This window comes from Trichechus manatus, unplaced genomic scaffold, assembly GCF_000243295.1.
Source record: "Trichechus manatus latirostris isolate Lorelei unplaced genomic scaffold, TriManLat1.0 scaffold00080, whole genome shotgun sequence".
NCBI classification, from domain to species: domain Eukaryota; kingdom Metazoa; phylum Chordata; class Mammalia; order Sirenia; family Trichechidae; genus Trichechus; species Trichechus manatus.
Genome location: NW_004444016.1, coordinates 2,289,616 through 2,309,169, shown reverse-complemented (window position 1 = coordinate 2,309,169; position 19,554 = coordinate 2,289,616). Strand labels below are relative to the sequence as shown.

The 19,554-nt window shown below is 49.5% G+C and overlaps 1 protein-coding gene across 1 annotated transcript in view; it reads right to left on the bottom strand.

Annotated features, from left to right (window-relative positions):
- The window catches only part of TOM1L2 (target of myb1 like 2 membrane trafficking protein), a 169,696-nt gene that overhangs the window by 21,612 nt on the left and 128,530 nt on the right, over nucleotides 1-19,554 (bottom strand). The window contains exons 5-7 of the mRNA XM_004381009.2: nucleotides 13,743-13,877; nucleotides 12,191-12,340; nucleotides 9,083-9,199 (exon numbers count right to left, since the gene is read on the bottom strand). Of these exons, the coding sequence (XP_004381066.1) occupies nucleotides 9,083-9,199; nucleotides 12,191-12,340; nucleotides 13,743-13,877 (402 nt within the window). The remainder of the gene's footprint in view (nucleotides 1-9,082; nucleotides 9,200-12,190; nucleotides 12,341-13,742; nucleotides 13,878-19,554) is intronic.

The window sequence follows — 19,554 nt, the reverse complement described above, 5'->3', positions numbered from 1 at the left end:
CTGGCTACCACCAATGACCACCCTGACAGGGAACACAACAGAGAGTCCCTGATGGAGCAGGAAAAAGGTGGGGTGCAGAACTCAAATTCTAGTAAGAAGATCAGACTTAATGGTCTGACTGAGACCTGGAGGAACCTCGGAAAGCATGGCCCCTGGATTCTCTACCAGCCCAGAACTAAAACAATTTCCGAGGCTAACTCTTCAGACAGGGATTGGACTAGACTATGGGACATAAAGTGATACTCATGAGTGTGCCTCTTAGCGCAAGTAGATACAAGAGACTAAATGGGGCAGCTTCCGTCCAGAGGTGATGTGAAGGCAGAGAGGGATAGGAGCTGGTTGAATGGACATGGGGAATTAGGGGTGGAAAGAAGGAGTATGTTGTCACAGTATGGGGAGAGCAATTAGAGTTTCATAACAATGTATGTATAAATTTTTGTATGGGAAAGAAATTTTTTAAAACAGTGTTCCCTTACATGTGCACAAGTGGATGCATGCACACACACGTGCACATACACATGCATGTGTGCACACACACAGAGCCAAGGTATCAAGTGTTCCCTTACACACACACAAGTGGGTACATGCACACACACCCACACCCACACGCACACACATAGAGCCAAGGTATCAAGTGTTCCCTTACATGAACACAAATGGGTACACGCACATGCACACACACGCACATATGTGCACGTGCGCACCCCGTCCAAAGTATCAAAAGTGTTCCCTTACATGCACACAAATGGGTGTGCACACACACTCATGCACACGTGTGTATGCTTGCACGCACACGTGTGTATGCTTGCACACACACAGTCCAAGGTATCAAGTATTCCCTTACATGCACACAAGTGGGTACACACACATGCACACACACACACATGTGCATGTCCACACACACAGTCAAGGTGTCAGAAGTGTTCCCTTACACACACACAAGTGGGTGCAACACACACACACCCATGTGCACATGCACACCCAGTCCAAGGTATCAAAAGTGTTCCCTTACATGCACACAAACGGGTGTGCACATACACTCATGCATACACATGTATGTTCACACACACACAGCCCAATGTATCAAGTGTTCCCTTACACATGCACAAGTGGGTGCATGTACACACACAGCTACTTCACTCTGAAGGGTGACAAGTGTCCTAGGTTTGACCCTGCAGGTAAGAGTGGTGCCCCTCCACAGACTGGGCCATCACAGAGATAATCTGCTCAGCTGAAGGCCAGCCTGCAGGGATGGTCTGCTCCTGCTGCCAGGGCTCCTTCCTGAGGGGTAACTGAGGAACAAAGCCAACCCACGTGGGCCACGTGGACTCTCCCAAGTGCAGCTGCATTTGTCAGGTAGAAGGTACCCAGATTTGGGCAGCCAGGCACAAGTCATCTGGCGTTCACCTTACGAAGAGAACTCCCCTCAGAGAGGCCCTGGCCCTGGTCACCCTGCTGGGTACAGGCTCCCTGCTGCTGCCCCGCTGCCCTTGTCTCAGTTCTACCCCTTCTGTGCCCTCTGCAAAGCCAGGTAGTATAAGTCTCTTTTGGTCAATCGGGAAAGCAGGCCCAGTATCTGGACCTTCCGGTTTTTTGCTGCAGACTCCTACTCTTGGTTCTCCTAAGACTCCTCACCCTAGGTTTTGGAGAAGGCAGTGTCATTCCTGGGAGTGTGGGGCTTAAAGCACATCACCTCCTGCTCACCATCTCGCTCTCCAGACCCCCAGTGTGGTGCTCCCAGGAGCTACCAAGCCCCATCGGCCCAGCGGGGCCATACTTCCATAGAGGAAGGAGAGGGATCAGAATCGGGCTAGGCTGGGAGGGAGGAGAGTATCAAAGGTCATCAGTCTGGTGTTCCTGCTTGTCTTGTCTCAGGGACCTTGACTCTAAGGCACTCTGACTCCTCGGTCCCCTCAAACCATCATCACAGTCCTCTGCTTAGTTACCTACCTGAGCTCGGCCTTCTTCCCAGCACTCTTCTCTCAGAAAATGGGCAATTTTTGTTCACCCAGAATCTAACGTTCCCTCTCCAGGACTTTTCCCACGTCTTGCTGACCCAGAAGTAAGCATTTATAAACACACAGACAAGCCTTAGAATTAACAACAAGAGGTGAACACCAAAAAGTAACTGCAGGAGATACTAATATCCCGCAAAAAGTAAAACACAGCAAAATGATGCCACCTGCTTCAATGAGGATTGACTCTTATTCCCAGGCCAGCTAGGAGAGGGGTGCCCAGAGCCGACCTGGCCTTGGATTGCCCCAACGTGGCTGCCACGTGTGCCAACAGACTAGCCAGGCGGAACCCGGTCACCACAGGGACAGCAATGACACGCAGGAAAGCCAGCAGAAATGAAGTGTGCTCACGAGGGAGCTGACACGGCAAGCCAGCATACAAAACACAACACTCCCAGACGTATGAAAGCAGCGGCCACATTCCACAACATGAAGGACTCCAACAAGGACTCAAGAGAACAATGCAAAACAATCATGCACAGAGCTTATTCATACTACCTGTTGCTGTCGAGTTGATTTCTAGTGACCCTATAAGACAAAATGGAACTGCCCCATAGCATTTCCAAGGCTACAGCAGAGTTCACCAGCATCACCAAGGCTACAGCCTTGGAAATGCCATGGGGCAGTTCCGGTGGCGCAGTGGTTAAGTGCTTGGCTGCTAACCAAAAAGTCTGGTGGCGCTTCCTTAAAATAGAAGTACCATACCTACCAGACACTCCATGGGAGAAAGATGTGGCAGTCTGCTTCTGTAAAGTTTACAGCCTTGGAAACCCTATAGAGCAGTTCTACCCTGTCCTACAGGGTCACTATGAGTCGGAATCAACTCAATAGCAATGGGTAATCTTTACAGAAGCAGACTACCACATCTTTGTCCTGAGAAGTGGCTGGTGGGTTCGAACCACCAAACTTTCAGTTAGTAGCTGAGCACTTAACCACTACGCCACCAGGGCTCCTTATTTACACTAGATAGTTAAAAATACAAATAAGCACCACTGCCTTAGGGCTAAGAAGGGGGTATGGCTTTAGGTTGACTAGCCCCTCCCCTCCCACCACCACTCCCCTGCCCAGGAGAAAGGGAGACTGGGCCAACGCTTGGCCCAGATGCTGGATGAAGCACTGCCAGTGGACCTGGCTGCGGACAGGAGCAGGATGTGGCTGGGAGGTGGGGACTGAGAAGAGAGGCTTGCAGCCACTGCTTATCTGCCAGGGACCCTTCCTGTGTCATTGTGGGGATCACTACCCTCCTGGATGTGCAGGTGGGGACTGGACCAGCCAGTACCTAGGGCTTTGCCTTGCTCCAGCACTCAAGGGTCTGAAAAATCTCCGATGAGCAAAAGAACCTCAAGCTGCAGCTCTGTGACACTCCTGCCAGCAAAGGCAGACCCCACCAGGCCAATCTATGCAGGAAGATGTGGTTCCACCCTGTGCCTCTGCCCAGCAGCAAGCCCTGGCTGCCCTTGGCTGGGGAGGGGAGAGGGAAAGATCTGTCAGTCCTCTACAAACTGTGGGCCAATCACAGGCTCAGGACCTGCAAGCTGGTGGGGGAGGGGAGTGTGTGGTGGGAACCAGGCGGCCACACTCCCAAAATTCCCAGCAGACCCCAAACCCATCTTCAAACACACCTCAGGCTTTGGAGGTTAGCAGAGTCCTCAGGCCCTAGCCCACATCGCTCAGGGGCCCCTGAGAAGTTGGCCATCTGCCTGTACTGTCCCCTCACCTCCTTTTCCATCGAACAAACTCCTACTCATCTTTCAAGGCCCCAGGATATTCCCTCACCCCAATATTTAACCGGAAAATGTCTAAAGTTGACAGAATTTTATGGGGAATACGGCATACCCACCACCTAGATCCACCATCAACACTCTGCAGTGTTGGTTTTGCCCGCCTTCCCTTTCCTCTACCTCCACCCACCCAGCACGTGTTCTGCGGCCTCGCCCAACACCCTTACTCCCTCGAGACTCCCACAGCAATGTGGACACACCCCCCTGCAGGTCCCTGCTGATGCAGACTGCCATCAAACTCCTCCAGGTAGGCCTCCAGCTTGTCCTTATCCCCACCAAGTGATGACCAGCCCCTTCACTTGTACCACAAACCACTGAAGCCCCGGGACAAACAGCAGGCCTCAAGGACTGTCCATGGGATTAACGGGAAAACCAAACCAGATCCTTCAGCAGCCTGCAGGGAGTGTCTCAAAAACATGGGTACTCACACCTAGCACCAGAACCTCGGGTGGGAAGAAGGCAGGCCCACTTCGGTCTCCTACAAGAAACCTCAGCCAGCTGGGCACTCAGTACTAATTGCTGTCAGCAAGTAGCCTGGGACTGGACATGATCTTCATCTCCAGTACTCTCAGGGCCTGTTTCTCCATGTGTAAAGCAAGGGGGTGGATGCAGGTGAAGTCCTGCATATGCCACTGAGGCGCCTCAGCTGCCTCACAGCACAGGTTTGGGGCACCCCCACTGCAGCCAGGCTGCTCTGCTTTTACCTACTTTAAACACCGTGGACCTCTGTAGACTTCTGTTAGTGGAAAAAAGCTTCCACTACTTTAAAAAACTGTTTGGAAAGTACTAGATTTCAGAGGTTTCTACTAGCTCTAAAATTATAACCTTGGCTTGGAGGAAGAATGCGGCCCGAGGACATAAAATGTAATGACTCATGGGATGCTTTTGCTGCCTCTTTCCCCACTGCCTCCTGCTTGGGTGGTGGGGAGAGGCCCCCACCCCTGCAGGCACAGCTGAGATGCTCTGATTCTGAGGAGTAGCCTGGCCAGGCTTTCCAGAGCTGCACCTGAGGATAGGCCCAAAGACTCTGGCTAGGGGCTTCTGAAACAAAGATGATCTCTAAGGGTGTCTGCACAGAGAAAGATTCATCATCTCCTTCTCCAACCTTTTAAGTTACTGTCCTAAAAAGAAGTGAAATGGAATGGAAGCCAGGAAGGATGGAGCACTAAGTTTTTGCACCCCAAAAACCAGCTGCCCAGTCTCTTGGCACTCCACAGTATCAGCCACAACCAGGTTCTCGGCTGGCTCAGCTGGGAGACCCGCCTCTGCTGCCCTCCACTCCCAAACCACCCAGACAAAGTGGTGTTCTCCCAGTCCTAAGACACCAGAGCCACAGCTCAACCAGCCACCTTACCACTCTGCAATAGGATCTCCCAAGTGCTGAAGATTTCTGCTCCGGTTCCTCAATTTCTGGTCCTCAGCAGAGGGGAGTACAGCTAGTCACTGTTCTTTGTGCACAAAACTTCCATCTACCAGAACACCTTATTAAAACATCCTTTCTTTCTGTCTAATTAATCCCAATGCCTTTATCTTTTCTTCAAGGGACATTCTCATTCCTACCTCACAAAAATATCTTTTAATCATCTTTATGGGTTTTCTCTGAACCCTCTCCAAGTTCTAAGGAGCGTGGGATAAGGTCCTAAAGATCTGTTTTCTGTGGCTACAGAGAAGAGGGGAGGAATAAGACGCTCTTTGTTGAAGAAAAAGGGGGAATAATGAAGCTAAACATGTAGAATAAACCAGATTTCTCTAGAGAAAACAGCCGTGGCCATTCCATTTTTGTTGAAATGAGATGCAAGAAGCAAGAGAAAATATACCATCTGCTATTAGAAGAAATGGCTTGGACGAGGCTCCTTTATTACCTGATAGGTGGCTATGTAGGAATGCCCATTTTTGGTATCATCGGATTAATTAAGTTATTATTAATTAAAGACAAAGCTCAATAGGTTAATTTGGGAGAGATAGGGCAAATCAAATGGCAGAAACAGGATCTTTAAAGATCCCAGAAAACTTACCTTACAGGCTAAAGCTAAGGGCACGAACTTCTGTGGGGATAAATGCAAAGTCTCACATTTTGGGCCCTAAACCCAAGCGCCCTGGCACAGGAAGAGGAAGGTACAGCCTAACAGACACACAGTAAAGAGGTGGAGGGTTTCAGCTGATGGAAGCTCTTGGTTTTATAATATCTGCCTCTTGCTGAGACGTGCATGTTCATTTACAAGATGGGCATCCAACAGCCACACTTGTACCATGTCAACGTGGTGGGGGGGTGGTTATGGCAGTCTTTAAAGATTTAAGGACCACCAGGAGAAAGAGGAAAGATGAAAGGTGCAGGAAGACAGGCTGGAGCTCAATGAACAGAAGGGTTTTCCAACCCTAACCACGGGAGCTGCAGTTTGCAGCGGACTTACCTGTGCCCAGCACTGGACTAGGCACTCTATGTATATGATTTCCAATCCTTACAAGGAGGAATGATTACTTCCCATCTATAGAGGGAGGGGAATGAGACTTACAGAGATCAGGTGACTTCCCTAAAGTCACCAAGCTCCTGATAGGGTCAGGATTTGAACCTAAGTGATTCTAAAGGCCATGCTCTTTCTACCCCGCCATGCTGCTGCCCGTATTTTAACACAGAAATATATTTAGCACTGAGTGCCTCCAGGGGCTGCCGAGAATGGCCTGTCACTATGGGTGTCAGGAAAAGCCAAGCAGGCACTAAGCGAGGTGCTGAGAAGGAAACCTGAGTACAGGGCTGGGTAGGACAAGCGGCCCAGAAAGTCTCTTCCAGCTCAGCTCGAGTGAGAACGACTGACAGAGAGCCAGAGGAGGAGTGCTGGCTCGGCTGGCTGGTGTCCTGACAAATCTGTCCTGAGGGCTACCACACAGGTCTGAGGCAGGGGGGATGGTCTCTGCCTCCCCTCAATGCTGACCACCTCTCTGGAGTCCTCAGGCAAATGGCTCTCACTACCAACCTTCCCTGCTGCTCTACATAAGCTGCCAGGTCAGTGTGCCCTGTGCTGTCATCTGCCTCCCACCCTCTCCACCTCCCATCCAGCCACTACACTCGGGTGAGGCAGCTCCTGTTGGCATGCATACTGAGGCTGGTAATGAATGTGTTTACTTCCATGGCCCTGGCCACTGCCGGGAGCTCTGGAGAACATCCAAGCAGAGTAAGCTGGCTGCCCTCCAGCCTGACTGAGGGGGTCCTTGGGGCACATTCTGAGGCCATCACACTCCAAGTAGACTGTGGTATTTTCCCATGTAGGAGGCTTGCTGTTTAGGGTGGCCCTGACCCTGGAGAGACCCTGCCCAGCTGGCTCCTGATGGCCTGGGGGAGAAGACGGGGACGGTGTCAGCAATGACTGAGGAGCGATGCCACCAGCCAGTGGAGCCAGGTCTGTTTCACACAGCACTACCCAAAGCCTGGGTTTCCCATGCTGAAGGAGAGCCTCCTGCCCTCCCACTGGCACCCAGAATAGTTCTTCCTCTGTTTGATTTATAAGATAGCAGGAGAGCTGGTAGGCTCAGAGTTGGAACAAAACAGAGGGAAGAAAAACGTCATGGGAAGCAACCTATTTTTGAAAACTGTGAGCTGATGCAAGGAGATTAGGTTCTGTTTGTCTTGGCTGATAGGCTTATTTTACAAAAAAAGCACAGTCACACACACATGCACACACACACATGCACACACATAAACACACATGCACACACGCATGCATACGTGCACACATACAATGCTCCTGCTGTCTGGGTCTGCTCAGGCTGTCTGGAAACATCTTGGCTTTGTTCAGCTCACCCCTGCTGCCAGGAGCTCAGCTCTGTCCACTGTAAACCCCCATCAGCAGGAATTCCAAGGCTGACACAGCACAAAGAGGCCTCAAGAGGCCCTCTCGGTTTCTGGGCTGACCTCAGATTCCTGTGCATCTTGGTAATGCCTGGCAGAACTTCTTCTACAGCTGGAAGCAGAGGCCAGCAAGGATTCTTTAAAGGGGGCTGGGTGTCATGGTGAGTGGCAAGTGGACAGCCAGACTGCTGAAGTGAGGAAACCTGGCTGGATGCAGGGGTCCAGAGTAAGGCCTGGGAACTCGGGGGAGGCCATTCTCCCCACTCGGGCTGGGCTGAGGGACCTGTCTTGGCTTCAGGAGTGGCCTGACACTGCAGCTTCCATTAATGAGCTCTCTCTGTCTGTCTCTTGCACTAAGCTGGGAGCTCTTCCAGAGCAGGGACTGTGGCTCATTCATCTCTGCCCCTTTCGGGCTCTGCTCTGCGCTAGGCCCACAGGAGGCCTCTAACCTACCTGTACCCCCACAGGAGCTAAGGGCTTCAGAGCGGATGGGGTTCGACAAAGAGAAGCTTGGGACCAGGCTGCACCTGGTGGAGTGCATTCCTGAAGGGTGGGTCTTGAGAGCTGAGCTTGCGTGGGCTGCCGGTGTGAGCCAAGGGTGACTTCGTGCCAGATAAAAACAGGAACAGCAGGCATGTCATGAGGCACTCTGCAACCTCACCACGCTAGCCTGGCTGCTGACCTGTTCACTCCAAGCACCTGGCCTCATCTGGTGAGATGTGGCACTGCCAGTTTACAGCATTCTTCCCTAGCCCTCCAGAAGGTCACTGCTCCTAAAGGCAGTGCTGCTGCTATCCTCTACAAAGTCCAGAGCGTTCTGAGCCGGGCAGGGAGAGGTCTGCTTTCCAGCTCTGGCCTGGGCTGGTTTGGGAAGTAGGCCTGAGACAGGGTCCCTGATCTCTAGTCTGTGGCAGTACTCCAAGCCTCCCTGCTCCTGGGGCCACCTTCTGCCATGTTCCCAGAGTACAGGGGCCAAGAGGTAGAGGAGACAGTTAGCAACAGCTCCCTGGAACCATGATGTGAGCAACTTCCAGCCTGGGAATCCTCAGCATTTCGGAAACGAAAGGAGCTTCAAGCTTCATCTCGGTCTTAAGAATGTCTTGGGGGTAAAGGGTGACTACAAGGGTTCCTACCCGCATTAAACGTTTAAGAGGCCCTGCTGCAAAATGTGTATGACATAACATTAAGGGAACAAAGCAACACACAAAACTGTATGCATAGCATGTTCTCAAGTACATTTAAAATATACATAGAAAAAAGTCTGAAAGAAAATGCATCGAAAAACGTGAGGCTAAGTGACAACAGCGTCCTCTAGCCCCACCCTGCCCCACTGCCGCCACCCTGAGTGGGGGCCTGCCCCGTGTGTGTGCAGTGTAGTGTCACCCGCAGGCCCCTGCTCTGGGGCTCAGGACCAGAGCTCCACAGCATGAGGTCCACCTCACCTGCAGCAACTCCAGATCGGATGAATCCTCCTGCCCAGGGACCATTTCTGTTAACATCTCAGACATGACTTTTGTGTTTCCTCGAACAATGTCTAGTTCGCTCCGCAGCCTGGCAATCTGTTAGGGGCAGGGAAGGAGGTAAGCAAGAAGGAGAGGTCAGTCAACCCTTGCCTGGAGTATCAGAGCACACTTGCTCTACAAGCAGGTGACAGTCCCATTCACTGTGAAATCTACGTCACACTTCTGAATGCGCGTCATAGGAGAAACCTTTCAGTCTCACGCCAATTCGCGAGCGAAGGTGGTGGTGGTACTGAGGAAGTCACGGACGGGAGGTGAGCTCATTCCAGAAAGCGCTGGTCACCAGAAGCCTGTGGTCCCTGACTGGCCCGTGACACCGTGGCAGAGGCTCTGCATGGTGGAAGAGGGGGAACTGAACTGGTTTTCAGACCTGGCTCCTCCATGATGTGGCCCTGACATGTCACTTGACCCTTGGACCTCCATTTCTGCTCTTTAAATGAAAGTGGTAGAGTGCACAGTCTCCAAGGACCTCAAGGACTGAGCTACCTCATGAACTCTGCGGTTACAGACTCAGTACCCTAGGAGTTTATATTCTAACTGTTACACTGCTCTGGGAGGCTGGCTGGTGTGAACTTCACTTTTCCGGTGTGGCAAGAACGAGGGCAGCTTCCTACCGGTTCCACAGTCCCTTGGAAAACTATCCAGCCTGCCTGTCCCAAAGGGGCAGCTCCCAAAGCCTGGCTCTGGGCTCAGGCCTGAGCCTTCTCTGCTGCACCAGGGACGCTGCAAGCCTCTTCTCAGTCTCCAGCACTCTGCCCAGATCAGGTCCCGCACCCTTGCCCACCATGAGGTGTTATAAAAGAATCTGCATAGAAATGCCTATCTGGTCCCACAGACATGCTCACTCAGGGGTAGGAGAACAGTAACACTTGACGGAAGTCGAGAGCTGTCCCGGACACCTGGAGAACACCAGAAGATTCCCGTGAGCATGGGGCTCTACTGCAGCCGTGACTCCAAAGATGGACCTTCGCCTTTCTGAGCATGTTTCCTCACCTACAGAAAAGTGCTGATAATAACTGCACCTCATAGGGTTGCTGTCATTACCTGGGGTTCAGGCCTGGCACATGTGTGCTATCAGCTCCCTCTCTCCTGCTGAGAATCCAGAGGCTGGTATGGATACCACTCTTCCTGACTTCTGACTGCCCAACAACATGTGCTCAAGGAAGCCTTTCCTGACACCCTGCCCTGCCCTGAGGTGGAATGACCACTCCCATGTCCCCCTCCTCACCCACCACTCCCTGCACAGCCTGCCATAGCAGTATCTATAGCAGCTGTTCCTGTACTCGTGGGCGCCTCTTTAGGGGACACGTACAAGAGACCTTGACAAATGTTTGCTGGATAGAGGGATGGATGGATGAATGGTCATCCAGGTAGCTGATCTAGGTCCCAAGAGACTTGGTCTCTGCCTTGGGCTCCTCCTGATAGATGGTCCACACTGCCCTCTGCAAAGTCTTGGCTGAGAAGATGCTCTGGTCAGGGAGGCACAGGAATGCTACGGTACCTGCCTGCCTCTGCTTCCGTCTTCCCCAGGGCAACAGGCCTCAGGGACCACTCTGTACTCCTCATGCCCTCTCACCCATCCATTCCCTCCTCTTGCTGTCTAGCTCTGGCGAGTGCTTTTCCAGAGCACCAAATCACTGGTGGCAAGTTGGTAAAAGGTCCCAATCACTGTCCAGCTTTCAAGACACTCTGCCCTCCCTCTGAGTAGAAGGGGGCACAGTTCTGTCCATAGACACAGGGTCTGTAGTCAGAGACCTTCCCAATGGCTTCCTTTTAGGGAAGGTCCTGGCCATTCTTGGTAACAAGGAAGGGCCGCGTACAGTGAACTGAAGCCCACAGCCAGTGTAAACCCGTATCTCAGACGTGGGCCTTGCTTCCTGCCCCTGAGTACACACAGTATTGGGTGACTCTCAAGAGGCCCTCTCCCTGCTGCCTGTCATGCTCACAACCGCCCAGTGGGATAAAAGGGGAGGGTCATCTCTGTTTTGCTGATGAGGAGCCCAAGGTCTCATGAGCTGAGCACAGCCTCTGGTAGTCAGTAGCCCAGCAGGGACACAGGCCCAGGCCTGTCGGACTCTGGCTCACTCTCTCCTGTTCACCCTACCTCTCTCTTCAGAGCTGGCAGGGAACTGCAAGGCCCTGGCACTGCATTTCCATTCACTAGACATAATCGCTTGGATCCCCTGTTTAAATGAGTTTCTATAATAGGGACGTTGTCACAATATTAAGTAAGGAATTTGAAAATATGAGCATTTGATAGATTTTTTTTCCAAGTCTGAACAATTCCCAAATTTTAACTAATGAAAATTCTATAGATTCATCTAAAAATCAGCCTTTACAATTAATCTAAAAAATCCAGTTTGGGATTAGAACTGAGTTAGCACATCAGGAAATGACATAGGGAAGATGGGCAGGATCTGGTATACAGGTGGACCTAACCCTAACCCTGACTTCAGCCACCACAGAGACCTTGCTGGGTGTGTCACCTGCCTCTTTAAGAGCCTCCAACGGCTCTCCTTTCTCACAGGATACATCTGCACCACTCTGCAGGACACGCAAGGCCTTCCACGACTCAGCCCCGCCCCCAGGCTTTTGGCTGCATCCTTTGCCATGGTCTCCTCTCCATCGGACCTTGCACATACCCCTGTTCTCCAGAAAAACCGCGTGCTGCCCAAAAGAGCTGGGCTCCTCTGTGCTTCCGGTACCACTTCACCCGACTGTCCCTACTCCTGCTTCTAGATCCCCATTGGTGTCAGGTCCCCTGGCCAACTGCCCTCCAGGCACTGCTGAACTCTGTGCTCACAGGTCACTTGTGCCTGCTCCTCACCGGGCAGACTGCACTGCATCATGACTGTCTTTGCATCTGTCCCCCTACTCTCCTCTGAGTCCTCGAGAGAAGGGAATGGCCCTTCCATCTTTGTGTCCCCAACACCTAGCAAGTTCCTGGCATGGGGAGGCCTCTATGGTCTCCTGGAAGTGTGGAAAAGGCCAGCCAGCTGGCTTGCCTGAGGCCTGGAAGTATGCAAGTACCTGTTCTGAGTTGGCTGTGATGGGGCCAGTCACACTCAGAGGCGGGGCCTGTGGAGCCGAGAAGGGAGCAGGAGGCGAGGAAAAGGAGCCGGCACTCGTCTGCGACTGGGGCCTGGGCATGGTCGCGGCAGGATCCACTTCGGGGACGCTCTGGCACGGCAACAACAAAGTCCTCTGTTCACTTAAACTGCCTGGTGGCTGGGCCAGAGGGCCTACCCCACCCTGGACAGCACCTCCCATCACCACTGCCTGAGTGAGGCAGAGCCAGCACTGCCACCGGCCTGACGAGGCTCACCTAACCTCTCAGAGCCATCTCTCCCTGATTAGGTGAGGCTCCCTGCGGCACCTCCCTCTGCTCTCCTCCACAGTCAGCAGAGCAACTCACGACGCAGAGGGAGATTCTCTGAGCTCTCTGTTGTGGTTCCCACTACTAAACTGCTGGGTCCCAGTGACGGGAGGGCTGCTAGCAGGTTTTGCTGATCATGAGTTTGTATTGGGTACCCTAAGATTACATTTTGGCCCTCACAGATAGGCTAATGGAAACAGTAATGTGCAGTGTACCAAGTGTCCCTTGTAGTTACAGGCACAACAGCACTGTTTCAGGCCTTTATTAGAAGAATGAAACAGGCAGTGGTTACTCCGCAGAGCCTGGTGAGCAGTTTGCAGGGATCATAATGAGAACAATGTTCTGGAAAGGACAATTTCTTGTGCTTTCCCTTTGGGAATCTCGGCTAACCTCTTGGACATTACCTCACCTAGTCCAAGAGACCTGCGCAGGCATGCTGGCCTCAAAGCCTATTTCACAGAGGGGACCAGCAAGGCCAGGTGTACTGGGATGAGGTGCCTTTCCCGGATTCTGGAGTTGTGCTGGCTCTCCCCAGGCCCCCAGGAGCTGGTCACCACCCATACCGGTGCGGGCTTCACTGCAAGAAGACAGTGGCATCAACTGCATTTATCTACTTCTAGGCACAGAGTGGCCCCTCATGGAGCTTGCCTACTATGGCACTGGAACAGCCCCAGTAGGGTGCCATGAGAGGGCCTCTCCTGGGCTTTGAAGCCCAGGCTGATAGAATTCAAGAGGGTCTGGATTGATGCTGAACACTCACAGCTCAAAGTAAACTTTAGCTCCATTTGACTCGGACAGCTGCCTGTGGCCAGTGACGTCAACCGCTCTGCAGCAGCCAAGGCGGAGGTGTTCTGGTGCTCCCAAGGGACAGATGATGGGGTCCCACCCAAACTCTAGGGGTCTCTGAAAAGCAACTGCTAATGGCACACACAGGAGGGTCCACCCAAGCAGCTGGGCCCATGAGACCACCTGAACTGATCTCTCTATTATACTTTTCCTCAGCCAGTGTGAGAACTGGGGGAAGACACTGCTGCCACTTAATCACCCATCAGCCAGCTGTCCCAGTCCCATTATTAAAAAGAAACACCCTTGAGTCTTAAGAACACATGATGGCAAGTAATTCAAATGGAGCACCAGAAGGGTGGTGGCAGTGGGCTAGCCAGTTCTTCCATAGGTCTTTCTAAAACATGCCAGCTGGACACTTACCCGCTGTGGTGTGTGTATTGGAGACAGAGCGTCCAAGTCTGCCATGGGAAACTCGACCCCTTTTCTCTTCAGCTCCTCGTATATGTGCACGACGCCAGTGAGGTCTGGACTGCTCCGGAAGGCATCTGCCCAAGCCTGGAGGGTGGGGGGAGAGGCCTGTTAGGAGTCATCTTTCACAGGTGTGACCATGGCGCAACCCTGTGTCCTCTCAGAGGCCAGTGCCCTGTTCCCTACGTTGGAAGACAAATCTCACTGGAAAATGGACTCTGCCTTTCCTCCTACGAGCACCACAGTGATATGGCTGGCAAGTTCTTGGTTTTCAATGGTGCCATTAAGCGTGAACAAAAACATAAAACTTAATTCAGCATGTACTATTTTCTTGGAGAAGCGACAGAGAAATAACACACAGCTCCGTGGTGCATCCTAAATGCAGGCATTTCCCTAATCGCAAGGAAATCTATTCCTGGTGAGGCTTAGCCAACAGGAAAGGAAGGGGCTGCCTCGTCACTGTGCCAGGGAGGTGCTGGGCTCAGGGAGCACTGCGCCCGCGCTGCCCGTCATCGCACCTTCTCTACACGCTCTAGTCGAGCACTGGCAGAGCCTGCAGGCAAACTGAACAAAGAGGAGAGAAGCTGATGTGTGCCATGAAATAAAGGCTGACTCTCTGCTTCCGAAGCAAGGTCTTTCCTCAGTAAACCAGAGAACATTAAAGCTGAGATTGCCACGCTCAGCCCCGTCACTGGACAGACAAGCCAACGGAGGCTCAGCTGGGAGAGCTCTGCCAGGGTCACACTGTGTGCCCAGCAAGCTCACCTCCACGCATCCTGACCCCAGTCCTGAGCTTCCTCCACTATGTCATGCTGCCTACCACGTTGATCTTCATATGCCCAAACCAAAAACTCCAACGGAAAGCACAACCACTAGATTCCCTTACGTGAAAACACAGCAGAGAGGAAATACCAAATATTCAAATGAATTGCCACTTATTTCTGTTGGTTCACAAAACTCTTAAAAAAAATTTTCAGATAGTCTGCTCTTTGGAAGTTACAGAATATATCAAAAAAAAGGTCACATAGTAAATCTGAAGGGCTCTTGAGAAATGGGGCCTGGGTCTTCACGTGCTACCCTGCCTATCACAGTACCCAAGGGGAAGGCAGGTCTTTCCGGCTAAGGTCCCATTAACCGGTTGTGTTAACGTCACTTGTGTTTAACTACCTCCCTGGCTCTAGCAATGTGTTCCAACCAATCCCAGGGCAGCCACAGAAATTCTGCCTCTAACCAACAGGCCCATATGAACTTAGGTCAGTTTCTAAAAAGCCTCCTCAATTATAACAGAAGCATCTCACTTATACAGCCATTACTACCAATCCAGCTTTTTGTGGCCCACTTATTTAATGTGCGTACTCAGGGGCTTCATGCCATCTCCTCCCCAGAGCAGCCCACCTTGACCAGCACCCCCTCTGGTTTCTGAGCAACCATGGGATGAGGGCTGAAAGTACCTGAAGGGGGCCACCTGGGGCTCAGAGGCAGCCAGCTCTGCCAGTGGCTCTGTCTCCAGGGAGTCCTCACGGGGCTGTCCTCCAGCCACTGCCTTGGCTGTCTCCACCTGAATCAGAATCCAGCTGTACCCCATGACTACAGCTTCAAAATGCTCAGGTGTTTTAGGTAAACATGACTTCCGAGTCTAAAGCTCAGTTTCACAGCCTACTGTGGGAGGGTGGGGAGAACAGGCAGGACAGTTCCTGTTGGTGCCATTTCATGCCTCTATTTCCACACAAAACAAACACCTCCAGAGCACCCCTTTCAAGGTATCTTGCTCCTGTCCCAAGCTAAATTTGAGATAATAGGACTAAAGACTAAAGAATCGTCACCATTCTCTCCATTCAGAGCATTTTTTTTTTTTGGTCATTGTTGTAAATGTATCTATTATATGACTTTTTCCAACTCAACTTTTTACAGGTGTACAACTTATTGATAGCAATTACAATAACCAGCTGTGCAACCCTACCCTTAATCAATGGAATATTTCCATCACCGTTAACTCCCCCCTTTCTCCCTCCTTCCCATCCCTGGTAACCACTAATAAACTTTGTTCTCTATACATTTGCCTTTTCGTGTCTTTTTATATAAGTGAGGTCATATAATATTTGTCCTTTTATGATTGACTTATTTCACTCAGCATAATGTCCTCCAGCTCCATCCATATTATAGCATGTATTAAGACTTCGTTTCTCCTACTGGCTGAGTAGTATTCCATTGTACCTATGTACCACATGTTGTTCATCTATTCATCTGTTGATGGATACTTAAGGTTGTTTCCACCTTTTGGTTACTGTGAATAGTGCCACAGTGAACACTGGTATACAAGTCTCTGAGTCTCTGCTTTCAAGTCTTGGATATACACCTAGGAGAGGAATTGCTAGATCATATGGTAGTTCTATTTTTAGTTTGTTTGTTGGTTTGTTTTTTAATCGTGCTTTAAGTGAAAGTTTACAATTCAAGTTAGTCTCTCATACAAAAATATATACACACATTGTTACGTGACCGTAGTTGCTCTCCCTGTACTGCGACAGCACATTAGCACGCTCCACCTTTCCACCCCAGATTTCCCGTGTCCATTCAACCAGCTTCTGACCCTCTCTGCCTTCTCATCTCAGCTCTGAACAAAAGCTGCCCATTTAGTCTCATGTATCTACTTGAGCTAAGAAGCACACTCTTCACGAGTATCCTTTTATGTTCCATAGTCTCGACTAATCTTTGCCTGAAGAGTTGGCCTCGGGAATGGTTTTAGTTTGGGGCTAACAGAGAGTTCAGGGGCCATGTCTTCTGGGGTCCCTCCAGTCTCAGTTAGACCATTAGGTCTGGTCTTTTTACTAGAATTTGAGTTATGCACCCCCCTTTTCTCCTGGTCCATCAGGGACTCTCTGTTGTGTTCCCCGTCAGGGCGGTCATTGGTGGTAGCTGGGCACCATCTAGTTCTTCTGGTCTCAGGCTGATGAGGTCGCTGGTTTATGTGGCCCTTTCTGTTTCTTGGGCTAACGCTTTCCTTGTGACGGTGTTCTTCATTCTCCTTTACTCCAGGTGGGTTGGGACCAAATGATGCATCTTAGATGGCTGCTCGCTAGCTTTTAAGACCCCAGATGTCACTCACCAAAGTGGGATGCAGAACATTTTCTTAATAAACTTTGTTATGCCAATTGACCTAGATGTCCACTGAAACCATGGTCCCCAGACCCCTGCCCCTACTACTCTGTCCCTCGAAGTGTTTGGCTGCATTCAGGAAACTTCTTAGCTTTGGTTTAGTCCAGTTGTGCTGACTTCCCCTGTGATGTGTGCTGTCCTTCCCTTCACCTAAGATAATTCTTGTCTACTATCTAGTTAGTGAATAACCCTCTCCATTCCTCCCCACCCTCATAACCATCAAAGAACATTTTCTTCTGTGTTTAAACCTTTTCTTGAGTTCTATAATAGTGGTCTTATACAATATTTGTCCTTTTGTGACTGAATAAATTCACTCAGCATAATGTATTCCAGGTTCCTGTATGTTATAAGATGTTTCACGGATTCATTGCTGTTCTTTATCGTTGTGTAGGATTCCATTGTGTGAATATACCATAATTTGTTTATCCGTTTTTCCACTGATGGACACCGACGTTGTTTCCATCTTTTTGCTATTGTGAACAGTGCTACAATGAACATGGGTGTGCAGATATCTATTCGTGTGACGGCTCTTATTTTTCTAGGATATATTCGAAGGAGTGGGATTGCTGTAGTTCTATTTCCAGCTTTTGAAGGAAGCACCAAATTGATTTCCAAAGTGGTTGTACCATTTTACATTCCCACCAACAGCCGCTCCAACATTTATTATTTTGTGTTTTTTGTTGGGATGAGATGGTATCTCGTAGTTTTGATTTGCATTTCTCTAATGGCTAATGATTGTGAGCATTTCTTCATGTGTCTGCTAGCCACCTGAATGTCTTCTTTGGTGAAGTGCCTGTTCATATCCTTTGCCCATTTTTTAACGGGGTTATTTGTCTTTTTGTTGTTGAGGTGCTGCAGTATCATGTAGATTTTAGAGATTAGACGCTGATCAGATTTGTCACAGCCAAAAAATTTTTTCCCAGTCTGTAGGTTTTCTTTTTACTCTTTTGGTGAGGTCTTTTGATGAGATTACGTGTTTGATTTTTAGGAGCTCCCAGTTACCTAGTTTCTCTTCTGGTGTTTGTGCATTGTTACTTAAGGTTCGTATTCTGTTTATGCCGGGTATTAGGGCTCCTAGCATTGTCCCTATTTTTTCTTCCATGATCTTTATCATTTTCAATTTTATATTTAGGTCTTTGATCCATTTTGAGTTCGTTTTTGTACATGGTGTGAGGTATGGGTCTTGTTTCATTTTTTTGCAGTTGGATATCCAGTTATGCCAGCACCATTTGTTAAAGAGACTGTCTTTTCCTAAATTAATGGACTTTGGGCCTTTGTCAAATATCAGCTGCTCACAGGTGGATGAATTTACATCTGGATTCTCAATTCTGTTCCATTGGTCTATGTATCTGTTGTTGTACCAGTACCAGGCTGTTTTGACTACTATGGCAGTAAAACAGGTTCTAAAAACAGGTAGTGTGAGGCCTCCTACTTTGTTCTTCTTTAGTAATGCTTTACTTATCTGGGGCCTCTTCCCTTTCCATATCAAGTTGGTGATTTGTTTCCCCAACTCATTAACAAATGTCGTTGGAATCTGGATCGGGATTGCGTTGTATCTGTAGATCACTTTGGGTAGAACTGACATTTTCACAATGCTGAGTCTTTCTACCCATGAGCAAGGTATGTTTTCCCACTTATGCAGGTCTTTTTTGGTTTCTTATAGTAATGTCTTGTAGTTTTCTTTGTATATGTCTTTTATGTTTCTGGCTAGATTTATTCCTAAGTATTTTATCTTCTTGGGGGCTATTGTAAATGGTATTGATTTGGTGATTTCCTCGTTGAAGCTCTCTTTGTTGGTATAGAGGAATCCAACTGATTTTTGTACGTTTATCTTGCATCTTGATGCTTTGCTGAAATCTCTTATTAGTTCCAGTAGTTTTCTTGTGGATTCTTTGGGGGTTTTCTGTGTATAAGATTATATCATCTGCAAATAGAGATATTTTTACTTCTTCCTTACCAATTTGGACACCCTTTTTTTCTTTTTCTAGCCTAACTGCTCCAACTAGGACCTCCAGCACAATGTTGAATAAGAGTGATGATAAAGGGTATCCTTGTCTGGTTCCCGTTCTCAAGGGGAATGCTTTCAAACTCTCTCCTTTTAGGATGATGTTGGCTGTTGGCTTTGTGTAAACGCCCTTTATTATGTTGAGGAATTTCTCTTCTATTCCTATTTTGCTGAGAGTTTTTATCATGAATAAGTATTGGACTTTGTCAAATGCCTTTTCTGCATCAATTGATAAGATCACATGGTTCTTGACTTTTGTTCTATTTATGTGATAGCACATTGATTCTTTTTCTGAAGTTAAACCATCACGGCATACCTGGTATAAATCCCACTTGGTCATGATGAATCATTTTTCTGATTTGTTGTTGAATTCTATTGGCTAGAATTTTGTTGAGGATTTTTGCGTCTATGTTCACGAGGGATATTGGTAAGTAATTTTCTTTTTTGTGGTGTCTTTACCTGGTTTTGGTATCAGGGTTATGCTGGCTTCATAGAATGAGTTTGGGAGTATTTCATCCTTTTCTATGCTCTGAAATACCTTTAGTAGTAGTGGTGTTAATTCTTTTCTCTGAAAGTTTGGTAGAATTCTCCAGTGAAACCGTCTGG